This window comes from Oryctolagus cuniculus, chromosome 14 (genome assembly GCF_964237555.1).
Source record: "Oryctolagus cuniculus chromosome 14, mOryCun1.1, whole genome shotgun sequence".
Lineage (NCBI taxonomy): Eukaryota > Metazoa > Chordata > Mammalia > Lagomorpha > Leporidae > Oryctolagus > Oryctolagus cuniculus.
Window position 1 is genome coordinate 45862772 of NC_091445.1, and position 23357 is coordinate 45886128.

Below are 23357 nucleotides of genomic sequence, written 5' to 3' on the forward strand. Positions count from 1 at the left end.
AATATATGGAGTCTAGGAGCCGGCGTTGTGGTGTAGCAGGTAAAACCCCCACCTGCAATGCTGGCATCCCACATGGGTGCCAGTTGGTGTCCTGGCTGTTCCACTTCTGATCCAGTTGCCTGCTTTTGGCCTGGGAAAAGCAGCAGAAGATGGCCCAGCTTCCTGGGCCCCTGCTACCCACATGGGAGACTATGATGATACTCCTGGCTTTGGGCTTTGGCCTGGCCCAGCACTGGCCATTGGAGCCATCTGGGACCCAGCAGATGGAAGATCTTTCTTTCTATCTCTCCTTCTCTGTAACTCTGACTCTCAAAATAAATAAATCATATTTTAAAAAAATATGGAGCCTTTACTCATCCATTCCCATAGATGAGTGTCCCCTCTAGGTCCTGCATTCCTGGGCAGCTTCTAGTTCTCAACCAGCCAGTAGAGCACAATCTTTTGTTTTTCAAAAACAGATTTACTTATTTATTTAAAAGGCATGGTCACAGAGAGAGGGAGAAAGAGAAACAGAGATCCTCCATCGCTGGTTTACTCCCTAGGTCGTTGAGGCTGGGTCAGGCCGAAGCCAAGAGTCTGAAACTGCATTCAGGTCTCCCACGTGGGTGGCAGGGGCCTAAGGACTTGGGACACCCTCCACTTCCTTCCCAGGCACATTAGCAAGGAGCTGGATTGAAAGTGGAGCTGCAGGGACATGAACCTGAGCCCATATGGGATGCCGGTATTGTAGGTGGTGGCTGTAATCGCTATGCCACAATGCTGGACCCTTACAATCTGTGTTTTAGGTATGCGACTGCATGAAAGCATTCACCAAAATGACCAGGACAAAGAACAAAAAAACCTGTGCACCCAGGCCAGTAGCTGAAGGCTCATTATATTCCAAGCTGCCTTCTAAGTCATTTCAATACTTTATAGCAACGTGTTGCAACAAGCAGAGTGGCTGCATTATGAACAGGCCAGGTGAGTAATGGAGAACAAGTGGCAATTGTGTTGTAGTTAACTTTTTTAAATTGAGCATGAGAAGGGAAGGCTTTAACTCTAAATGCTGGCAGAGCCCTGAGCTTGTGTCAACCAAGAAATGTGTCTAGCACGCCCCAGATAGTACCAGCAACTGAGTCAAAGTGGCCCGTTTGCTGATGCAACAGGGCTGCAAGCAATGGCTGGGTTAAGAGATGTTCAGTTACACAGAGTTTTACATCTTTTCCACCTTTCGCTTCCTTCGAGAGCTGGCCCTGACTACTGACAGGCTGGATGAGAGCCCTGGAAATCAAAGTGGGATGACCAGGTCCAACCTGTCCTTCCACCTCCACAGAGGACCTCATTTCCCTAATTTGCAAGGTGCCTTTGATTAAAAGCCTGCAAGGGCTGCAAGTGTGTGCACCTGTGGTCCAATGTAAACCGCCCAGCCCAAGCTTTACTGGAATCGATGTCATGCAATCAGTGGATCAAATATGCAGGCCAGCATTTCAGAGTCAATGCCAAAGAAAGGACAAAAAAAGAGGAAAGAAAAAAGAAAAGGTTGGCTGGCAATTTGTCAAGCCATAATTAACATAGTAGGGATGCCTATTTTGTTTGGCTGAGATAATCCCAGGGGATATGCTCCTTAAGCTTTGGACCCAGCAAAATTTGTCTTGGTCCTCTACTTACTATGTAATAACCTTCGTTAAACTTATGTTGTCCCATAAGAAAACAATATCAGGGTATGCCTAAAAGATTTCGTATTTAAATCATGCTTATCAGATTAAAAGCTGAAATCTCAGTTACCAAAATTGACCATGCATATACATACCCCATTTTCCTGATTATCTAGAGATCTTTTCAAAGCACTCACTCACTACCTGCTCTCTGAAAGATGTGTTTACCACCGAATTTTGCACCACTATAAACATGGGAGATAGGGGAAAGTATTCTACTATGTTTAACAATGCCACTTTAATTTCACAGAGGCAAACTTTGAGCATATCATAATATAATTCTAAGGCTAAACGGCCTTTCCTTTTACTGAAATGCTGACAAATGAAGCATCGGGAACACTTTGATGAGCCGCTTTATCCTTCTGGAGTGGCAGAAACTAGGGCAGCCATTCTTCTGAGAAAGTAGAGCGCAGGACAGCCACACCACGGACGCCCGGGGTCCTGCTGCCCTTCCCCGCCATTTTCAACTCTTTAACACCACTTATGATGGAAGGGATCGACTGAGGTACTTAACTCATGGACTCAGTCCATCTGGAAAGTGTTCAGTGATACACTATTTTCTGGATTCACCATATGCTTTCTGATAAAACACAAAGTTAAAAGTGAAAGCTGTATAAATAACTAATGTGCATGCTGATGCTCTTTTCAATAAGAGCCACTAAAAAAATAAGAATAAAAACCAACACATAATCAGCACGGGCACTTCAACTCGGGACATTTTGGAAATTAGACATTTTGGGGCTGGGGCTGGTACTGGCATCCAACAGTGTTCTGGTAAGCATCCTACAACGCACAGGACACAGCCCAATAACAACTGTCCAGTCTAAAATGTCAGTCGTGCCCTTGGTGAGAAACCCTGCCTTCACCAGGCAAATAAGAAAATGGTTCTGTCTGAGAAGTGGTGGCAGCAGTAGGGAAAGGAGGGGCAATGAAGTGATGGACATACCTGACAGGTGAAACGGACCAACACAGAGCCAGGAAATCTAGACAAGTAGGGTAGAAAAAGCAGGTTCCCAAATCAAGGCAGCCAGAGCTTAAGGGAAGAGTTTCACCGTGAGAGGTACTTACCCGACCGGAGCAGAGTGCAGAACGTGAGAAGTGCGCCCTTGTGTAGGAGCCAGGCGGGCGAGGAGGTGAGGGCAGTGCCTGAGGCCATGCCTACCTCCAGAGGAACCAGTCAGGAGCACGGTGTGGGGGTGGGGAGGCTTGGTCCCAGAGGTGCCCGGAAGGAGGGGTGGCTAGTGGAGTCCCGGCCCTGGGAGAGGGGCGGGGAGGAGGAGGGCAGGGCAAGGAGAGACTGCAGCCTCAAGACAGTCATGGATAGAAGCCCGGTCAGGTTCCTATTCACTCCCCTTTCCTCTCCCCTATTAATGTGTGTCTCAGAGTGTACATCTGTATTTAGAGAGTTAAGAAAAAGTTTAAAAACAGGATTAAACTTCCTCTCAGCAAAGACTGCAGCAGTCAGAAATTTCAAACAGCCACAGAGCTTGGGAAGTGTAATTAAATAGCAACACAAAAAGTAAAAGTAAAACCAACCAAACAAAAATCAATCCTCACACTGACAAAATTATCTCATTACTTTGTTTTACTTCTTTGTACTCCTGAGATTATCATGTTATTTTGAAATTGCATTTCACCTTTTGTAAATTTCTTGTTTATAGCTCTTTTCATTTTTCTTGATTTCAAGTCACTCTTTATATATAAAGGCCACACAACCCTCATTATGTACACTACAAAATCTCCCCTGTTTGTTGCTAGCCTCAGGGAAGGGCCATTTGCCTTATGTGCATGCATATACCAAAGTCTTGACAAGGTTCATTCTCTGACTTAGCAAATAAAATTAAAAGTTACTATAAAGAAACAGCATCTGTACATATGAATAATATAGTAGCATTTCTAAATGAGTAATAGAAAATTTGACTTTAAAGCATAGCCATTGACAGAATTCTATAGCCGTGAAAGCAAGCATAGGACTATTTCAAGATAAGTTGAAAAAAAGTAAGTGCCAAAATTAAGAAACACTATGATGTTTATTTGGGGGGGGGGGGGCGACATGGCAGTGCAGCAGGTTCAGATGCTGCTTGCAACACCTGCATCCCATTTCAGTGCCAGTGCAAGACCCGGCTTCACCACTTCCAATCCAGCTCCCTGCTGGATTGCCTGGGAAAGCAGCAGAAGATGGCCCAAGTGCTTGGGTGCCTGCCACCCATGTTGGAGATCGGGATGGAGTTCCTAGCTCCTGGCTTCAAGCTGGCCTAGATCAACCTGTTGTGGCCATATGGGAAGTCAAACAACAGGTACAAGTCCCCCCCCCCGCCCCCCCCTTCCTTACCTCCTACCTCCAGCTGCTCTGCCTTTCAAGAAATAACTAAATAAATCATTTTTAAAAATGTGCGAGTGGTGTGTGTATATACATTATAAAATGTAAAGAAGACTGTCTCTGGGTGAGGATATTGTGATTAGTAGTGATTTTTTAAAATATTTCATGTATTTTCAAAATGCTTTATAATCAATTATCTTGGCTTCATATTGGGGAGGGGTGGAGGCGAAAGCCAGTTGGCCATCGTGATGATATTTTCATCCTTGTCACTATTCTTTCGAGAATGTTTTCTAGTATCAAGGAAGGGTTGGTGTGAGAAAGGAACATGGAAACTAGACCCAGGGTGGGAGTGCAGTTCAGAGAAAACCTGGCAGACCCAAGAGTGCAGAATTCTGGGGTTAGCCTGCAATCCCCACCCCAGACACCATTCTCTGGTTTCTAGCCTCAAACCCAGCCCTATGCTCCAAAGTCATCCAGGGGGCTGGACAGCTGCTGGGGATCTGGGAAGGGGTTCTTTGTACAGCTGCTGGGTGAGCAGCCTGAATTTTAGATCAAAGTCACTAACAGGAATCACTAGTTGAGGGGCTGCCTGGGGAACTGCTAATGCAGGGTTACCCCTGCTAGGGGACAAAAACAATCTGTCTGCAAGTGCTAGACGGACAGCTGGTGCTGGGAGGGGCTCAGACACGGCAGTGGGGCTACTACTCTGATTGGTGGAACCAGAGTGGAAACGCAGAGTTGGAGGGTCACCCTGGGGCCCCCCCACCCCCTCCAAGGACCCAGTGTCGGCAGCTGGCACCTCCCAGGTGGGAAGAAAGCAGGGCAGACTGGGGTCGCTCTAATTGCATCATCGTCCCACACGTATCCTTTAACAGCCACGGCTTTTGTCTGAAAGAGGAAAGTTTGGGTGTTTCTGGGTCCTGCCACTGGAGCCTTAGTTCTGCAGCTGGTGGGGGAGGTCCGCATATTTAAACCAAACAAAGCCGGCACCGCGGCTCACTAGGCTAATCCTCCGCCTTGGGGCGCCGGCACACAGGGTTCTAGTCCCGGTCGGGGCGCCGGTTCTGTCCCGGTTGCCCCTCTTCCAGGCCAGCTCTCTGCTATGGCCCGGGAGTGCAGTGGAGGATGGCCCAAGTACTTGGGCCCTGCACCCCGTGGGAGACCAGGAGAAGCACCTGGCTCCTGGCTTCGGATCAGCGTGGTGCGCCGGCCGCAGCACGCCAGCCACGGCGGCCATTGGAGGGTGAACCAACGGCAAAAGGAAGACCTTTCTCTCTGTCTCTCTCTCTCACTGTCCACTCTGCCTGTCAAAATAAACAAACAAACAAACAAACCAAACAGGAAGGGTCAGAAAACCTTGTCCTGTCCTCAGGAGCACAGCCACCTTCCTTTATCAGATCCATTACTTTTAAAAAGAGATGCCCAAACCAAGCATTCCAATATTTGGTTTCCACTTAGCCACCTTATGTTTCAACAAAAGCCTGCTCAGTCCAGCCACATTATTATTCATTTCTTTTTAAAAGTAAGTCAATTTAATATGAAAGGCCACCTTCAGGCTGAAAACACAGACACCCTTCAAGGCCAAGTTTAGCAACTGAATAGACACCCCCCTCCCCTCACTGCAATTCCTGTGAATCCTCTGTCTGCCAGGCAGAGATTAGCATTTCAGGCGCTTTTCTTTAGCTCTTCCTAGGGGGACCTCTCCTTTGGGGAATAAGAGAATCCCAACCAAGTGTGCCTCCTCAGGTTTCTCCAGACTGATTGCAAAATTCCCACATGGGTGTGCTTATGTGAAACAAGCACATAATATTCAACAGATGGCCACTCAACTCCTACGCATTTCCATACTAGTGTACAAACCAGTTCACAATGCCATCTACAAAGAGATTATTCTTGAGCAAATTTTTTTTTAAAAGTTCCTATAAAACACAAAGCAGAGAAAAGCTGTATGAGTACAGTGTACAAGCTTTGAAAGAGGTAATCTGAGATAAGAAATCCAAATAAAAGACAGCACGCCACTCATTTCCGCTTTCAACTTACTATGACAAATTCTTTCATAGGAAGGCAAATGCTATATCAGAAACACACAGCCTTGTCAATGCCTTATATGATGAGTGGACCCCCTTCCTCATTTTCAGGAAGCATTAGTAGTTCATCCTCGCACACACACGTTGAGCTCAGAATCAGCACTCACCCATTTGCTACAAACTAAAAACTGGGTGCTCGGAGAAACAGCACGCTCTGCTCAGCTCTGGTGTGTTCTCTGCAGAATTTTAAACTTGTACAACCACTGCAAGGCACACAAACGAGACAAAAACCGTACCTTGGGTTTCTTTTCCCCCTTCACTTTTTGTCCACCGTAAATGGCTGCATCTTTAGCAGTCCGCGCTAGGAGCTTCTAAGCTGACAGACACAAAAACGGGCTTTCTTTGGCTTGCTGGTGTTCCCGGCCTTTTATGTGGTGTCTTGGGCTGTGCCTGCTTAATTCATTCCTGATTCTACTCAAAGGAAGGCCAGCCTGGCGTGGTAATTGCTGAGGATACTTTTGACTGCAGGAGCAAACTAACTAACTTGCATGCACCAACAGACACATAAATACATTTGAAGGCCCAAAGATTCTTGATTTTTAAAGATGATCTACTTTTTTTTTTTTAATAATGCTCCAGGGCCAAATTGAGCAACTTAGTTGTGGCCTTTGAAAATCCATCCTGGGAACAGCACTCTTCAATTTTGCTGAGCCTCATCTATGGCTTTTTTCCTGGTCTTTCAGGCAGCACGGCTGAATGGTTACTGTGACAACCTGGTAAACAGGACTGAAGTGACCACGGAGGGGTGTGCTGTGATTGCTCCCTCTCTGGGGAAGAGTGGTTGCCTCCATGTTTCCTTGACTAACAGTTCATCAAAAGGTAAAACTGCCCTTTTGCAGGTCTCCTGCGTGAGATATTTTCCAGAGTGGAAAGAAGAGGCTGCAACGTGTGCTGCACGTGCACAGGTGCACGGGTGCAGGAGAGTGCCAAAGCCCAGGACAGGAAGGATGAGCGCAGGTCAGTGCTGCATGGGCACTGTCCAATAAGACTGCAAGGGGATGGGACCAACCCTAAGGCTGTGAGATTCACTGCAGTGAAGAGCTGGCTACGTGGACAACTCTACAGAGTCCACTGTATAAAACTGTCTTGGGCCAAGCAGACCTGAAACCAACTAGGGTTTACAGGTCACTGGTTATCAACTGAGAGTCTTGGGCAAGTCTGGTGTTGTGGTGCAGTAGATTCAGCCGCCACCTGCAACACCAGCATCCCATGTCAGTGCTGGTTGGTGTTGGGCTCTTCCACTTGGATTCAGCTCCCTGCTAATGAGCTTGGGAAAGCAGCTGAAGGTGGCCCAAATGCTTGGACCCCTGTGACCCACAAGGGAGACCCAGAGGAAGCTCCTAGCTCCTAGCTCTGGCCATTGCAGTCATTTGAAGAGTGAAATCAGGAGACAGAAGAGTTCTCTCTGTCTCTCCCTCTTTCTCTGTAACTGTGCCTTTCAAATAAACAAATACATCTTTAAAAAAAAATTTTCTAAAACAATAGTCTATTAATTTTTTTCCCATCTGAAAGGCAGACATATACACACAGTGATCTTTCATTCATTCTTTCTTTTTTTTTTTGACAGGCAGAGTGGACAGAGAGAGAGAGAGAGAGAGAGAGAAAGGTCTTCCTTTTCCGTTGGTTCACCCCCCAATGGTTGCTGCGGCCGGCACACCCCGCTGATCCGAAGCCAGGAGCCAGGTGTTTCTCCTGGTCTCCCACGCGGGTGCAGGGCCCAAGGACTTGGGCCATCCTCTACTGCACTCCCAGGCCACAGCAGAGAGCTGGCCTGGAAGAGGAGCAACCAGGACAGAATCTGGTGCCCCGATTGGGACTAGAACCCGGTGTGCCGGCGCCAGAGGTGGAGGATTAGCCTATTGAGCCGCGGCGCTGGCCAAATACTCGCAGTTTTTGAAGTTTGGCCTGCTTGAAAATACTTGAGCCACCAGAATACTTAAGAAATTACATCTTTTCATGTTTGTATTTCCATGCTGAGATTTGGTTATATCTAATTGCTTTGGTTTCTGCTTTTTTTTTTTTTTTTTTTTTTTTTTGACAGGCAGAGTGGACAGTGAGAGAGAGAGACAGAGAGAAAGGTCTTCCTTTGCTGTTTATTCACCCTCCAATGGCCGCCATGGCCTGTGCGCTGTGGCCGGCACACTGCGGCTGGCGCACCGCGCCTATCCGAAGGCAGGAGCCAGGAGCCAGGGGCTTCTCCTGGTCTCCCATGTGGGTGCAGGGCCCAAGCACATCCTCCACTGCCTTCCCCGGGCCACAGCAGAGAGCTGGCCTGGAAGAGGAGCAACCAGGACAGAATCCGGTGCCCCGACCGGGACTAGAACCCGGGGTGCCGGCGCTAAGGATTAGCTTAGTGAGCTGGGGCGCTGGCCTCAGTGTTCTTTCATCTGATGGTTCACTCCCCAAATGCCTGCAATAGCAAGGGGTGGGCCAGGCCAAAGTCCAGAACTCCATCTGGGCCTCTTCAATGGGTATCAGAGATCCAAATACGTGGGCCACCATCTGCTGCCTCCAAGGCTATGCATTAATAGGATGCTGGATCAGAAGCAGAGCAGCGGGACTCAAGCAGGCACTCTAATATGGGATGCAAGGGTTGCAAATGGCAAGTATTGTGCCAAAACTTAGCCACTATTAATTTTTTAAAATATTTATTTATTTGCTTAAAAGGCAGAGTTACAGAGAGAGGGAAGGAGACCCACAGAGAGAGATCTTCCATCTGCTGGCTCATTCCCCAAATGGCCCCAACAGCAGGGGCTGGGCCAGGCCAAAGCCAGGAGCTACTGCTGGATCTCCCACGCGGGTGTAAGGGCCCAAGGACTTAGGCCATCTTCTGCTGCTTTCCCAGGCACATTAGCAGGGAGCTGGATCAGAAGACGAGTAGCTGGGACTTGAACCGGTGCCCATATAGTATCCTGGTACTGCAGATGGCGACTTAACATGCTGTGCCACAGTGCTGGCTCCCACTATTAATTTTAAGAATTAGGGTCAACATTGTGGTGCAGCAGGTTAGGCCATTACCTGCAACGTCAGCATCCCTTCTGGTTGCTCTAGTTCTGAGCTGCTCTGATTCTGAGTTTTGGCATAGCCCAGCCTAGACTGTTGTGCCCATCTGGGGAGTTAACTGACAGAAGATCTTTCCCTCTGTAACTGCATTTCAAATAAATGGATACATCTATAAATAAAAGAACTGATATAGGTATGTTTATTCTGTAACAATAACAAAGACAAAAAAGATGGGGAGAGTATCACCAGCCGGCCAGGTGCAGGAGCCCAGGAGGCAATGGGAGGAAACAGAAACAAGTCACAGGGGCACATGTTGGGCTTCTCTCTCACCTCCATTATTTCATGCAATAATATGTACATGACTTCATTTAATACTCATACTGGAGGTACTGTCAGTACACATGCTTCAAAGACAGGGGAATAATCCCCAGGTCATACAACAGCCTTGAGGTGGTACAGCATCATATACTGACATTTGAATGAAAATTCTGGAATAGAGGCAGGTGTTATGGTGCAGCAGATTGGGCCACCACTCGGGAAAGCCATGTACCATTATCAAGCTGCGGATTTGAGACCCACATACTTGACTTCTGATCCGGCTCTCTGCTACTGTGCCTGGGAGGCAATGGATGACGGCTCAAGTCCTTGGGTCCCTGCTATCCACATGGGAGACCCAGGATGGAATTCCTGGATCCTGGCTTCCCACCTGGCCCAGCTCTGGCTGTTGTGGGCATTTCAGGAGAGTGAACAGCAAATGGAGGCGCTCTCTCTCTCTCTCTCTTTCACTCTGCCTTTCAAGTAGATTAAAACAAAGAAAAAAGAAAATTTTGATAAATTACACTGAGGTGGCTGCCTACTGGAGGAAAAAATATATTTTCATGAGGACATTATTAATATTTGACATACTCACTGAAATGAGTATTTGACATTTGATTTCAACCCCAAATGGATGAAGACCAGTGAGTGAAAGATGTGAAAATGCAGCTACCATTCAGTACAGATAAAACCTTTCCCATAAACAGTAAGGCCCTAAAAAAGAAAAAGCAACAAGCTGCCTCAGGTGTAGTCAGGAGTGAATTTTCCCTCTCCAAGGGTTACTTAGCAACAAAGAGGATGATCCCTTTGTGTGACATTGAAAGGGGATAAACTGGATGCATTTCATTGGCTCTTAAAGTAAATATGTTCCCATCTGGATAGGTCCGCAATTGCGATGTGCCTAAGACTCACTGTGGTCCAAGGAGCCATCTCCACACAACCTGATGCCTGCATGCAGGCCAATTTCATCACTGCTTTCCCTACCGTCTGCGCAAATTATGGACACTATGCGAAGTACTTCGTCTGTCTGTCCTGTCCCTGAGGTTACAACACTACACTTAACAGATCTGTCCCTGAGACAGAAAGTTACAGCATCTGCAGAAAGGCCTGGAAACAAAGTGACCAAGGGTGTATTTACGGTGGTGAAGGGTCTCAGTTTCACACTTTTTGTCAAATAACCAAGAGCTGTGTGATAAGAAACACTTTGGCCCAGAACAGCAGCTGCTGTGTGTGCTCCCCCAGTGACAGATACACAATGGTGATTTTACTCTACTGGAGTCAGACTCAGCAAAATAGGGCATCCTCCAAATGAAAGCTCTGTACTTCCAGGAAGTTATTCAAGATTTATTTATTTATTTATTTGAAAATCAGAGTGAAAGAGATTGATCTTCCATCTGCCAGTTCACTCCTCAAGTGACTGCATCCCAACAGCCAGCACTGGATCAGGATAAAGGAGCCCAGAACTCTATCTGGGCCTCCCACAAGGATGGCAAAGACCCAAATACCTGAGCCATCATCATCATCTACTGCATTTCCAAGTGCATTAAGCAGGGACCTGGATTACACGTGGAGCATCAGGGACTTGAACTGGCACACTGATATGGCATATGGGCATCCCAAGTGGCGGCTTAACCAATTTAATACCACAACACTGCACCCTAATTTCAGAAAGTTCAATCAGAATGTTAAAACCCAATGTTTAACCTGTAAGTTTAAACCTTTGTTATATGGTGCATCCCGGCCTAATCACGGCAGATCACAAAGTCCTTAGGGGAAACGCCTCATTTAGAGATCTGAGTATTTGAGGATGAAGCATCAGCCCCAGAGGAAGCAATGTTTGTGACTGAGTCTCTGCTGCTCTGTTTAGCAGTTCCCAAAGGGCCTTGAACCTGAGGGGTCCTTGTCTGAGAAGGGTCAGCCAAGGGAGACAGGCAGAGTAGAGTACCAAGTTATCCTGGGAAGGCTGGTGCGTAGCCAGGATATTACAACAAAATTTAGCTACTACTACTGTATCTCCAGAGTAACTTCCAACAATACAAATCAAGGATGAGCAAAAACGAAAACTATGTCCAAAATAAAATAAATTAACTGGGATGAAACCTGTTGCAATAAAGGTCAAAGATGGTACATGAGTCGTTATTGTTGACAAGGTGAATGCTCACTACCACAAGCATCTCTATAATCTGCCTTTCTGAGCAATTCAACATTTACCAAGCACATGCAACTGCCTGGACACTGTGCTATCATCTGGGTCAAAAATGGGTAAGATTCCCCCTGCAGAGTAGGACTTGGGTAGCTCTATACTTTTATAAACAAGAAAGGATTAGAGAGCAAAAGCCCAAAAAGAAACATAAAAGGTTGCTGGAAAAAAAAAATCTCAAGAAGACTAATGAGAAATGAGATGCATAAAAGGAAGCAAAAAAAAAGACATGAGAGAAATATAATAGGGCCAAATTTTTAAAAAAAGATTTTATTGCCGGTGTTGCGGCTCACTTAGCTAATCCTCTACCTGTGGTGCTGGCACACCGGGTTCTAGTCCCAGTTGGGGTGCCGGATTCTGTCCTGGTTGCTCCTCTTCCAATCCAGCTCTTCTACTGTGGCCTGGGAGTGCAGTGGAGGATGGCCCAGGTCCTTGGGCCCTGCACCCACATAGGAGACCAGGAGGAAGCACCTGGCTCCTGGCTTTGGATTGGCACAGTGCGCCAGCCGCAGTGCACCAGCCATAGAGGCCATTTGTTAGGGGGTGAACCAACGGAAAAAGGAAGACCTTTCTCTCTGTCTCTCTCTCTCTCTTTCACTGTCTAACTCTGCCTGTCAAGAAAAAAAAAGATTGTATTTATTTTATTTGAAAGACAGTTACAGAGAGGGAGGAGAGAGACAGAAAGACGGACAGAGAAAGAGTGTCTTCCATTCACTGGTTCACTCCCCAGATGGCTACAATGGCTAGGGCTGGACTGGGCCAAAGCCAAGTACCTAGAACTTGGGTCTCTCAGATGGGTGGCAGGGACCCAAGCTTTGGCTGCTTTCCCACTTTCTTAGAAGGAACCTGTATTGGAAGCAGAGCAGCTGGGACTCTGGCTGGTACACACATGAGATGTCGGGCACCACAGGCTGCTGTTTAACCCGCTGTACCACACTACTGACCTCAGGTCCAAAAATTTAAGGTGGAAAATGTGCTACATTACTATCAAAATGTCTCTTTTTTAAAAACAAATGTTTGGGCCGGCGCCGCGGCTCACTAGGCTAATCCTCCGCCTAGCGGCACCAGCACACCGGGTTCTAGTCCCGGTCGGGGCGCCGGATTCTGTCCCGGCTGCCCCTCTTCCAGGCCAGCTCTCTGCTGTGGCCAGGGAGTGCAGTGGAGGATGGCCCAGGTGCTTGGGCCCTGCACCCCATGGGAGACCAGGAAAAGCACCTGGCTCCTGGCTCCTGCCATCGGATCAGCGTGGTGTGCCGGCCGCAGCGCGCTGGCCGCAGCGGCCATTGGAGGGTGAACCAACGGCAAAAGGAAGACCTTTCTCTCTGTCTCTCTCTCTCACTGTCCACTCTGCCTGTCAAAATAAATAAATAAATAAATAAATAAAAACAAAAACAAAAACAAATGTTTGATGTGTGTTTGAAAAAAAGGGGTAGGGAAAGAGAATGGCTGCTAGCCCCTGGATTACACCAAGTTGAATCCCTGGACTAAAAGTTTCACATCCATTAAGTCCATTCATCAAATTATCATGCCTGTAGAAACCAAAGGCTCCTGTTTCCAGTGTCTCCTGGAGTTCTCACTTCCTGTGTGGTCCTGGTCAGGAAGGTGTCATCATGAGGGAGTTAGCATGATATGAAAGTAGCACATGAAAGAGGGGGACACAGGTCACCTCCAGAGTCCTTGAAGAAGCCCTTTGTATGGCAAGGTTTAGGTGTCCTTGTGCCTCAAGGCAGGAGACAGATGGTGACTCAAAACCTTCTACCCTCAACTGGTCTTGGCTAACCCTGTCTCTCTAGGGTCATCCTCTTTCTTCAGATCTTACCTTCCAGAAAATATGATTGGACTGCAAGTTCAATAGAGCCTCAGTCTCCCCGCCCTGGGGCCTGATCTCTGGCCTCCTTCAGTGCAGACAACCCTGCCCATCACTCCTCTCCTCTTGCTTTAGAGGCTACCCCTGCTAAGTGACTTCCCTATCAGCCCCCAGCCACAGAGAAACAAGGAGACCTGAGTCTTCACCTTTTTGGAGGAGACCTGACGGAATCTTTCAGGGCAGTGTTATACCAAGGCTCAAATGTGAAGCCGGTCGGGCTTTCGGTGCTGCGTTAAGCACCACTAGGGCACCTGCATCCAGTACCGCAGCCCCCGTGTTCGAGTCCTTGGCCTGCTCTGCATTCCAGCTTCTTGCTGATGCACACTCTGGGAGGCACAGCAATGGCTCAAGGTTTTGGGTGCCTGTATCCCACACAGGAGACCTGGATTGAATTCCTTGCTCCTGACTGGTCTGGTAGCCCTTGCTGCTGTGGGCATTTGGGGAATGGACTAGCAGATGGGAAATCGCTATCTCTCTGCCTTTCAAATAAATGAGAAATAAACTATATATTTAACAAAGGTAAGGCTGCTGCTGGAATTCCTAACACTTCCCTCCTCAAACCCAGGTCCTCCCCACACCCACAGTAAACAGTACACAGTACACAGTACACGTGGAGGGGAGCCATCCAGGCTCTCCTGGATGGGTGGCCTGGATGGATTCTTCAGGAGGTGGCCCTGGCCTCTGCAGACAAGGAGTTCTCACACTAGGAGGAGCCTGCTGATATTTATCAGTCTGTTCCCTCCTTAAATCTGTCCTGAACCTCCTGAGGGCTTTTCTGAGGAATGTTAATGAGAGACTTTTCTGACTAGAATTTATTTGCTAAAATACCAGGCAGGGAGAGATCACAGGCTGTGGGCGCCCTTGGGGGGAGATCCTGATGTGGCCAAGCAGGTTTTTTCTGATGCAGAAATTCTCTGTGCTTGGCTGGGGCACTCTGGGTCAGCTACTGCTACTGCCTAAGCAAATCACAGCAGAAAAGAGCTAAAAGGCCATGTCGCCGGAGTAAAAACCATCTAATAGAGAAGCCTGCCCTTTGTGAACTCTGAAAATCCTAAACGCGATAGAAGATTCCCTCCAGAGCTTGTGGAGGCCAGGGCGGGTGCTTTTTTATGGGCTTCATAACTTAGCACCAGGAGGAGTCTTCAAGGAGCTAGTGAAGTGCCTTCCACACAACACCCAAGCTCGGAGAAAGGCCATTTATAAAAGAGAAAACAAGTCCACGCGTTGTTAGAGCTGCACTGACATGTGTGGTCCTGCATTTATAACAGTTTCCCTCTGTACCACCTTTTCAAAATTAAACACAAAATTCCCAAATAACAGCAACAACAACAAAAAAAGCAAAACAAACCCCAAATTAACAAGTAACTCATAAAACAAAGACACGCAAAGAATTTCTAGATTCTTTAGGGCCCAGCAGCCGATGATGGGATGCAAACACTTGGAGGGCAGCCTGTCCTGCAGGCCATGGTGGGGGGCTACGGCTTGGGGGACCCTCTGTGAGAGTCTTGCCTTTGCTGCTAAGAGCACAAAAGCAGCTACTGATTTTTCTACAGATTCATGGCTGCCGTCCTCAACTCTGGTCAAAAAACCTGCCCCCCTCCCCCAATTCTCTGGAGTCTGCCCAAATCCGTGATCCTTGTGCTTAAATCATGCACAAAATACACACACGCCCACACTTAAATGCAACCTCCCAAGTTCTCCTGATAAACAGAATGGAGAAGAAAATGGGGGTGATAACAGAGACCTGTCTCCCCTGCTCCAGACACACTCATCTCTGGGGAGAGGGAAGGCAAGATTTTTCCCTGTGAAATTTCTAGAAGAATCTATCCTGGAACTACAGACATTTGTGAAAAGCTCCAAATAAGGGATGCTTACATGAATTTCATTGAACATAATCAGCAGTAGCAGTCTGGGTATTTTCAGTGGAACTACAGGCACACTACTGGAGCAGCCCTAAGTTGCTCTTCTGTTCCCATCAGCATTTTGACACACATTACACCAACACCTTTACTCTCAGACAAGTTGGCTCCAGTCTCTGAGCCTTCACTTCTGGAGGCCTTTAACAGGACTAGGATGTTTTCTCTGCCTCCTGTGGCCCATTCTTTAGTGCCTTTAGTGTGTTGGTAATTATCATGTCTCCAGTCAGGAGATGTCAGGGGCCAGGAGCCAACACACATGGAAACAGAAGGGGGAGTGGGCGCATTTTTTAAAATGCAGAAACCAGGCCGCCGCCGCAGCTCCATAGGCTAATCCTCCGCCTTGGGCGCTGGCACACCGGGTTCTAGTCCCGGTCGGGGCACCGGATTCTGTCCCGGTTGCCCCTCTTCCAGTCCTGTGTGTGTCTGCAGGTGGAAAGACAGGATATATTACTTCTCTTGTGGCCAAAATTGGGAGGAATGCTGATGGAGCTCACACATGTGTGCACCACAGACATCACGGCCATCTGTATTGTCATGGGAACACAAGGCATGACAAGTGGAATATAAACCTGCTTACAAGAAATACTACTATGCAGAAAGATTTTTTTTTTTTTTTTTTGGACAGGCAGAGTTAGACAGTGTGAGAGAGAGACAGAGAGAAAGGTCTTTCTTTTTCTGTTGGTTCAACCTCCAAGTGGCCGATACTGCCTGTGTGTTGCACTGATCCAAAGCCAGGAGCCAGGTGCTTCTCCTGGTCTCCCGTGCAGGTGCAGGGCCCAAGCACTTGGGCCATCCTCCACTGCACTCCCGGGCGACAGCAGAGAGCTGGACTGGAAGAGGAGCAACCGGGACAGAATCTGGCGCCCCAACCAGGACTAGAACCCGGGGTGCTGGCGCCGCAGGTGGAGGATAATCTAGAGAGCCGTGGCGCCGGCCCAGTAAGATGTTCTAACTACTAATATCTGATACTGCTTATCACCAGGTATTATTTATGTTGCCATTTTCTGAAACATTTTAATATAAATTTGAAAGATGAGGAAAGGAGTTGCTTTTCCAACTGCCAGAACAGCGCACATAAAGTCATTATAGAGCCTCTACCTAATACCCAGCCACTTTATGTGACACAAATGCCAACTTCCTACCATCACACTTCACCGTCAGGTAACAAACTGAACAGTTTACTCTTAGTGATACCTGATTTTGCTCCTACGAAAGACAGAGAACTCCATATTGTGGTTCTTACAAGTATACATCTTTAAACTAGAAACAAGGAATCAGCGTACTATGAAGCCAAAGGCAACTGGTCAATAGTATAAAAAAATAACATGTGGCACCAGCAAAGCTATCAAGATAGAATGTAAACCTACTGAGAAGCAGTTCAGATCAGGTTTCTCAGCTACACCCACAGGATTGCTCCAGAGAGGCTGGCTTGCCAAATCCAAATAACTTAATTTCATTAAAAACACTTTAAAAGGCAACAGCACATTTAGCCTTGGATTCAGCAACTGCTTGTATTTAATAGTACTACATTTTCTTTGTTTAGGTAGCATCTCCTTTTAAAATTCACATTGTTTCTGATCACGTAACAACATTTAAAAGCTAAAATCACATAGCCAAGACATTAAAACTAAGGATGATCTTTGTGGTGTCTTCTCATGAGTTAGGATCAACTAGCTGAAGTATTTAAAACCCAGCGCTACAGTCTCTGCGTGATGTTTAACGATGTAGCAATAGAACAGAAAGCTCAAAGAAATCAACCACAGTAAAAAAAAAACCCACACCAACTATTTCCTCGAAACACACTGGATCACACTGGAGCCGGCCTCAAGAATTTGAAACCAAAGGTTAAAAGAAAGAAAGAAAATACAAAAAAGGCAGGCTTCCCAAGGTTTCCTTTACGAACAGATCTTAAAGCCGAACAGCATCACTCAAAGGCAGACTGAGGTTCAAGGGGCAAAGGGAGCTTTTCATTTATGGACTGGTTATACCAGCGTCTTGTCCATTTCTAACCATTTACGACAGCACTTTGGAGACCCCACATCTGTACGGAGCCACCCCAGGAGGCTGCTCCTTGGAAGACTCAATCGAGATTTCAGTCTGGGACTGTCATAAATCTTACCTTCTGCATGTTTGGCTTGATACAGCGAACAAAGAAAGGATTAGAAGAGCTTAGCGTTGCCATTAAGGAATGCAGTGAGTCCTATTAGGGAGGAAAAAGTACATGTTGATTTAGTCTTAGTGTGTCACTCTTTAAATTTCTCAGCATCAAAGTACTTATTAGAAATAAGAATAAAAAGCAAAACAATATAAATCAGGAATAGTAAAGAGTTTTTTCACTTTTACTTGTCAACCTAATATAAAACTGCAGAAACATTACAATTCATTGTAACTGAGATTATTTCACAGTATAAAAACTCATTTTTCTCTTCCTTTGAAATAGTGCCATTTCAAAAAATGTTTGGTCAATAAAGCAAAAGGAACCCTAGGATATCTCAATGTTTTGTACAGAAAAACTGTGAAGTATCTGATTTTCTATTGTAATTATTTTCCCTAATTCATTATTTCTGTCAAAATAGCCAATACCAATGCTCATGTCCTGTGAGCCACAATATCTCACTCTTGCCTTCTAATCACCAGGTTATAAACATCAGATCAATCTATACTACTATTTTCCTTAAAAATTTTTGTTATGAAGGGTTTTTTAAAAATTATTATTATTATTCACCAAAGCAGATAATGTATTTAATGAGTCTATATCACCAGCTTCAGCTCAAAGCTATTGCATTCTGCCTGATCTCTGTCTCCATGCATACTACTCCCATCTCCCATTGAAAACCAAATCCGGGGCCAGTGCTGTGGCATAATGGGTAAAGCCACTGCCTGCCGCGCCAGCATCCCATATGGGCGGCAGTTTGAGTCCTGGCTGCTCCACTTCCAATCCAGCTCTCTGCTATTGCTTGGGAAAGCAGTAGAAGTTGGCCCAAATGCCTGGGCCCCTGTACTCATGTGCTTGACCTAGAAGAAGCTCCTGGCTCTTGGCTTCGAATCAGCTCAGCTCTGGCAGTTGTGGCCATCTGGGCAGTGAACCAGCAGAAGGAAGACCTCTCCCTCTCTCACTGCCTCTGGCCTCTTTAACTCTGCCTTTCAAATAAATAAATAAATCTTTTTTTAAAAAAAGAAAGCCAAATCCCAGATACCATATTATCTTATCCATCAATATTTCAGCATGCATTATTAAAGGTCAAATACTTTAAAATATTATGTAATTACAATGTACAAGAATCTCACATTTCATGTTAAAATGTTCAACTCCCCCAAATTTCATAATTTAAAAACAGGAGAGGAAGGGACAGGAGGCAAGGGGAGAGGAGGGGGGAAGAGAAGAGGAAAGGAGAGGAGAGAGGAGTGGAGGGGAGAGGAGAGGAGAAAGGAGGGGAGGAGAGTGGAGAGGAGGTGAGGGGAGGGAAGAGGATGAGGGAGGGAGATGAGAAAGGATAAGAGGGGCTGCGGAGGGGAGGTGAGAGGATAGGGGATGAGAGGGGAGAGGTAAGGGAGGAGAGGGGAAGGGAAGGGAGGGGAGAGAAGAGGAGAGGGGAGGGGACAGAAAGGGAGAGGAGAGGCGAGGACAGGACAGGGGAGAGAAGAGAAGAGAGGGAGAGGAGAGGGAAGAAGGAAATATGGGCAGACAGAGCTCCCAGGGCCTGGCTCATTCCGCAAATGCCCACAATGGCACACTGGGTCAGTTGAAGCCAGGAGCTGGGAACTCAATCCAAGTCTCTCACATGGGAGGCAGAAACCCAATTACTTGAGCCATTACCTGTTACCTCCCCAGAAGACACATTAGCAGGAGGCTGGACTCAGAAGCAGAGCTGGGACTCAAACCCAGTTACTACAATGTAGTAGTACATATGTGACCTAGGCCACACGCTCATCCTAGATTTCATAATTTTTAAGCATTTTGTTTTTCTGCATCAGAATCCAAGTGTGGTTTAATTACTGTAGTTGGTTGACATACATGTCTCTTAATCCACTTGTGTTCCCTCTGTTTTCTTACAGTTTTGATGCTAAAGACAACTAGGTTGTCTACAACACTACAACTCTCTGCTCAGAAATCTTGAGGATTTCTCAGCGGACAAAGCCTCTTCACATTGTCTGCCCTTCCTATTCTGATAACAACCTAAATTCTCGGCTGGTGTCCTGTCCAGAAGACTCCTATCTGCTGATGCCTCTGGAGGGAGGTCTCACATCTCTGTCTCTGAGATGTCTTCCTCCTGCCCTCATTCTACCTGGAAGTCCACCTGGCCCTTCCCGTTTCCTCCACTTCTTGTCCAAGTCAGGTCTCACAAATGCACAAAACCTTCCCAGGCAGCTCCAGGAAAAACTGACCTAGAAAAAGAAAACTGAGCACCTTCGCTGGAAGACTAAGAGCACAGGTTTCAGAGACAGAGACCCCAGTTTCAAGTAAAATCCCTGAGTCAGTCCTCTGAGGGACTGAGCGATCTCCACTTTACTACACCTCACTTTTCTTCTCTCTAAAGCGGGCACATCATATATACTTGTAGGGTTACGTGTAAAGAATGAACAAGACAACTATGTGAAGTGTGATTAGCCTAATGACTGGCACATGGGAGGTATGCAGTAAATGGTAGCTATGAATATCACATCCCACAGGAGTTAAACCTGCTGCCATGTTGGTCGTATCCTGACTCATCTCCCCTGTCTTGTACTCATACAACAGGTGTCACACAGAACCCAGCCCTGTGCAGCCCACTGAAGAACCAAATCAAGGACAGCCTCACAAAGGCAGACATAAAAACGTGCTGAATTACATGCTGCCATTTCCTCTTCATGTTAACATTTTCCACTTGAGAGTATAACAATTAAGTTGGGGAAATGGTCTTCGTTTGTCCTACCTCTAAACTACATAAAATGCTTACATCTTAAAATGCAAATAAGAATATTCTTATGGTTGTATTTAAATATGCAAATGGTCATTATTAAATACAAACCGGAGTAATCAAAGACAGGCAAAGATATCTTTTTTTTTTTTTTTTTTTTGACAGGCAGAGTGGACAGTGAGAGAGAGAGACAGAGAGAAAGGTCTTCCTTTGCTGTTGGTTCACCCTCCAATGGCCGGCGCACCACGCTGATCCGAAGCCAGGAGCCAGGTGCTTCTCCTGGTCTCCCATGGGGTGCAGAGCCCAAGCACCTGGGCCATCCTCCACTGCACTCCCTGGCCACAGCAGAGAGCTGGCCTGGAAGAGGGGCAACCGGAACAGAATCTGGCGCCCCGACCGGGACTAGAACCCGGTGTGCCGGCGCCCAAGGCGGAAGATTAGCCTATTGAGCCACGGCGCCAGCCCAAAGATATCTTCTTAAGAACTTTTACTTCAAATGCTTGGAAAAATTAGCTATTCCTCATTTAATAAAGAAAAGAATCTACATGTTTCATATGAGAAACATATTTATAAATTGCTATTTTAAAAGCATGATAAAGGAAAATAAAATTAAATAGTCTAATGGAACTCACATATACCCAACACCTCTTTTCAATTTTTTTTTTTTTAAAGATCTTACTTATCTGAAAGGCAGAAATACAGGCAGAGAAGGAAAGAGAGAGAGACAGAAAATCTTTCATCCACTGGTTCACTCCCTAAGTGGTCACAATGGTCTGGACTGGGCCAGGCCAAAGCAAGGAGCCAGGCGTTTCTTCCAGGTCTACCATGTGGGTGCAGGGGACCACGCACTTGGGCCATTCTGCATTGCTTTCCCAGGCACTCTAACAGGGAGCTGGATCAGAAGTGGGGCAACTGGGACTTGAACCAGTGCCCATATGAGATGCTAGCACTGCAAGCAGAGGCTTAACCTACACCACAGCACCAGCCCCCTCAATTATTAAAACCACAGTAACAACCAACTCATCAAAGCCAGCGGTAGAGACTGACCTTGAACTGGGAGCTGACTGTGGGCCGCCGATGTTTGCTTCCACATTTCAAGGTGTCCTGATTGTTGCGGCTTGAAACGTGTTCAAATAGGTCATAGATGAAGTCGAATCTGTGTGAAGGAACAGCAGGGAGATCGTGAGGCTCACATACCTGATTATTACGTGCTGGGTAACTGCAATTATGGGGCATTTTCCCACTGATAATTAGAAGTATTACGCCAAGGCCTGGCAGGGCTAAGACAGCTTCCAATTTCAACCCAACCACTGCCAAAGAGCTTTAGGCACTGAAAAAAATGAGCCAGCCTTCAGAGCACCAAGTCTTGCAGAGAAGAATGGGGTTGGCAGTGATCCAAGGGTGGCACCCCACTGAGGAGCGCCACATTTTCTGGGGTGCCACTCGATCCCCTGGAGCTGCAGCTTCCTTGCCTGTAGAAGTGAGATACCTCTTTCACCCATTTCCTGAGGTTGCAAAGATCCAACCAATTAACCTATAGAAGGGCACTACTGCGGGACACCACCCTGGAGTGAGGCAGACCAGGGTCCAAAATCTGCCTCCACCATCTCCCAGCTGCATCCCTAGGGTGAGATGCTTCACCTCTTACTAGGCTCCAGTTTCTTTTATCTGGAAAATGGTGACAACTTTAGAAGTATTCCCTGAGGATCTGATGAGATGGACATGAGAAAATGTATGCAAAAGGCTGAGATCAGAGTGTCTGGCATATTTTACATGCTGCTGTTAGTTCTTAGGAAAGAGTTCTATGACACTCATTACCAGTATTACTAAAGAACAGGCTTCCCAGTAACTTCTTATCTCCCATGCACGGAAGGTATTATGGGTTATAAAGCAGGGAGGTTGGGTTGCTTCACTGTCACTAGAAAGGGCAGGGAGGTTGTTCTGGTATCTGCACTCCCAAGGCGACAGCACCCGTGCTTCTCCTGGCGGCTTCTCACTTTGTTCCAACCTTTTTCATTTTGGTTCTCGGGTGCTTGTCAATGTTCACTCTTTGAATCTCTCTAAATGTGCATTGAGCTCTCTCTCAGGAAAAGTTCTGGTTGCACTAACAGGTCACAGATGTCAAAGGTGAAAGGGAAGGGAGCGACCAAACAGCCCAAGCCCCTGGATCTGCAGAGGGAAACCTGGGGCAGAAAGGCCCAGTTCCTCATTCCCATCCCAGAACGCTTACCATTAGAACAAAGGTATCCAGCACACCCACCTTGCTTTTTTCACTAGAACAGACTGCCACTGAAGAGTCACACATCAACTTAAACCTAACAACTACACAACTGCTCCAACAGGCAACGTGTTATGTTATGTTTAAAACATCCCTCATTTGAGGCTGGCACTGTGGCACAGTGGGCTAAGCCTCCTCCCGCAGCACCAGCACCAGTATGGGTGCTAGTTTGGGTCCTGGCTGCTCCTCTTCACATCCAGCTCTCTGCTATGGCCTGGGAAAGCAATAGAAGACAGCCCAAGTGCTTGGGCCCCTGTACCTGCGTGGGAGACCCAGATGAAGCTCCTGGCTCCTAATCGGCCCAACTCCAGCTGTTGCAGCCATTTGGGTAGTGAACCAGCAGATGGAAAACCTTTCTGTCTTTTCCTCTGTAACTCTACTTCTCAAATAAATAAAATCTTTCTTTAAAAAATAAACATCCCTGATTTTCAAAGGCCTGAAACTTCACCTAAATATAAAATGAACTGACATTGTTGTAAATAGTAAATCTTCACAAAGGAGAGTTAAAGCAACAAAGACCACACACATCAACTGCTGAGCTTCTACACTGACACTTCCGATTGGCTCCTTTTTGTCCCAATTCCAAGTGACAGACTGGCCACTTGATATTTACATTTCTAAAAGTATTACAGCTTTTTAACAGTTGTACTACTTCCTTCTTTAGATAATATTTATTTGTGTTACAGATTCATATTGGACACAGGTATTTGAAAACTCTCAGATAAGCATTTTTTCCCAAACGCTTTCTCACAAATTCTTCTAAAGATGGGAAGGTT

The 23357-nt window shown here is 46.6% G+C and overlaps 1 protein-coding gene across 3 annotated transcripts in view; it reads right to left on the bottom strand.

Moving 5' to 3' along the window:
- The window catches only part of MYO10 (myosin X), a 244734-nt gene that overhangs the window by 62448 nt on the left and 158929 nt on the right, over nucleotides 1-23357 (bottom strand). For all 3 annotated transcript variants that reach the window (XM_070056609.1, XM_008262083.4, XM_008262082.4), the window contains exons 18-19: nucleotides 21351-21459; nucleotides 17525-17605 (exon numbers count right to left, since the gene is read on the bottom strand). In XM_070056609.1, coding sequence (XP_069912710.1) covers nucleotides 17525-17605; nucleotides 21351-21459 — 190 coding nt within the window. The remainder of the gene's footprint in view (nucleotides 1-17524; nucleotides 17606-21350; nucleotides 21460-23357) is intronic.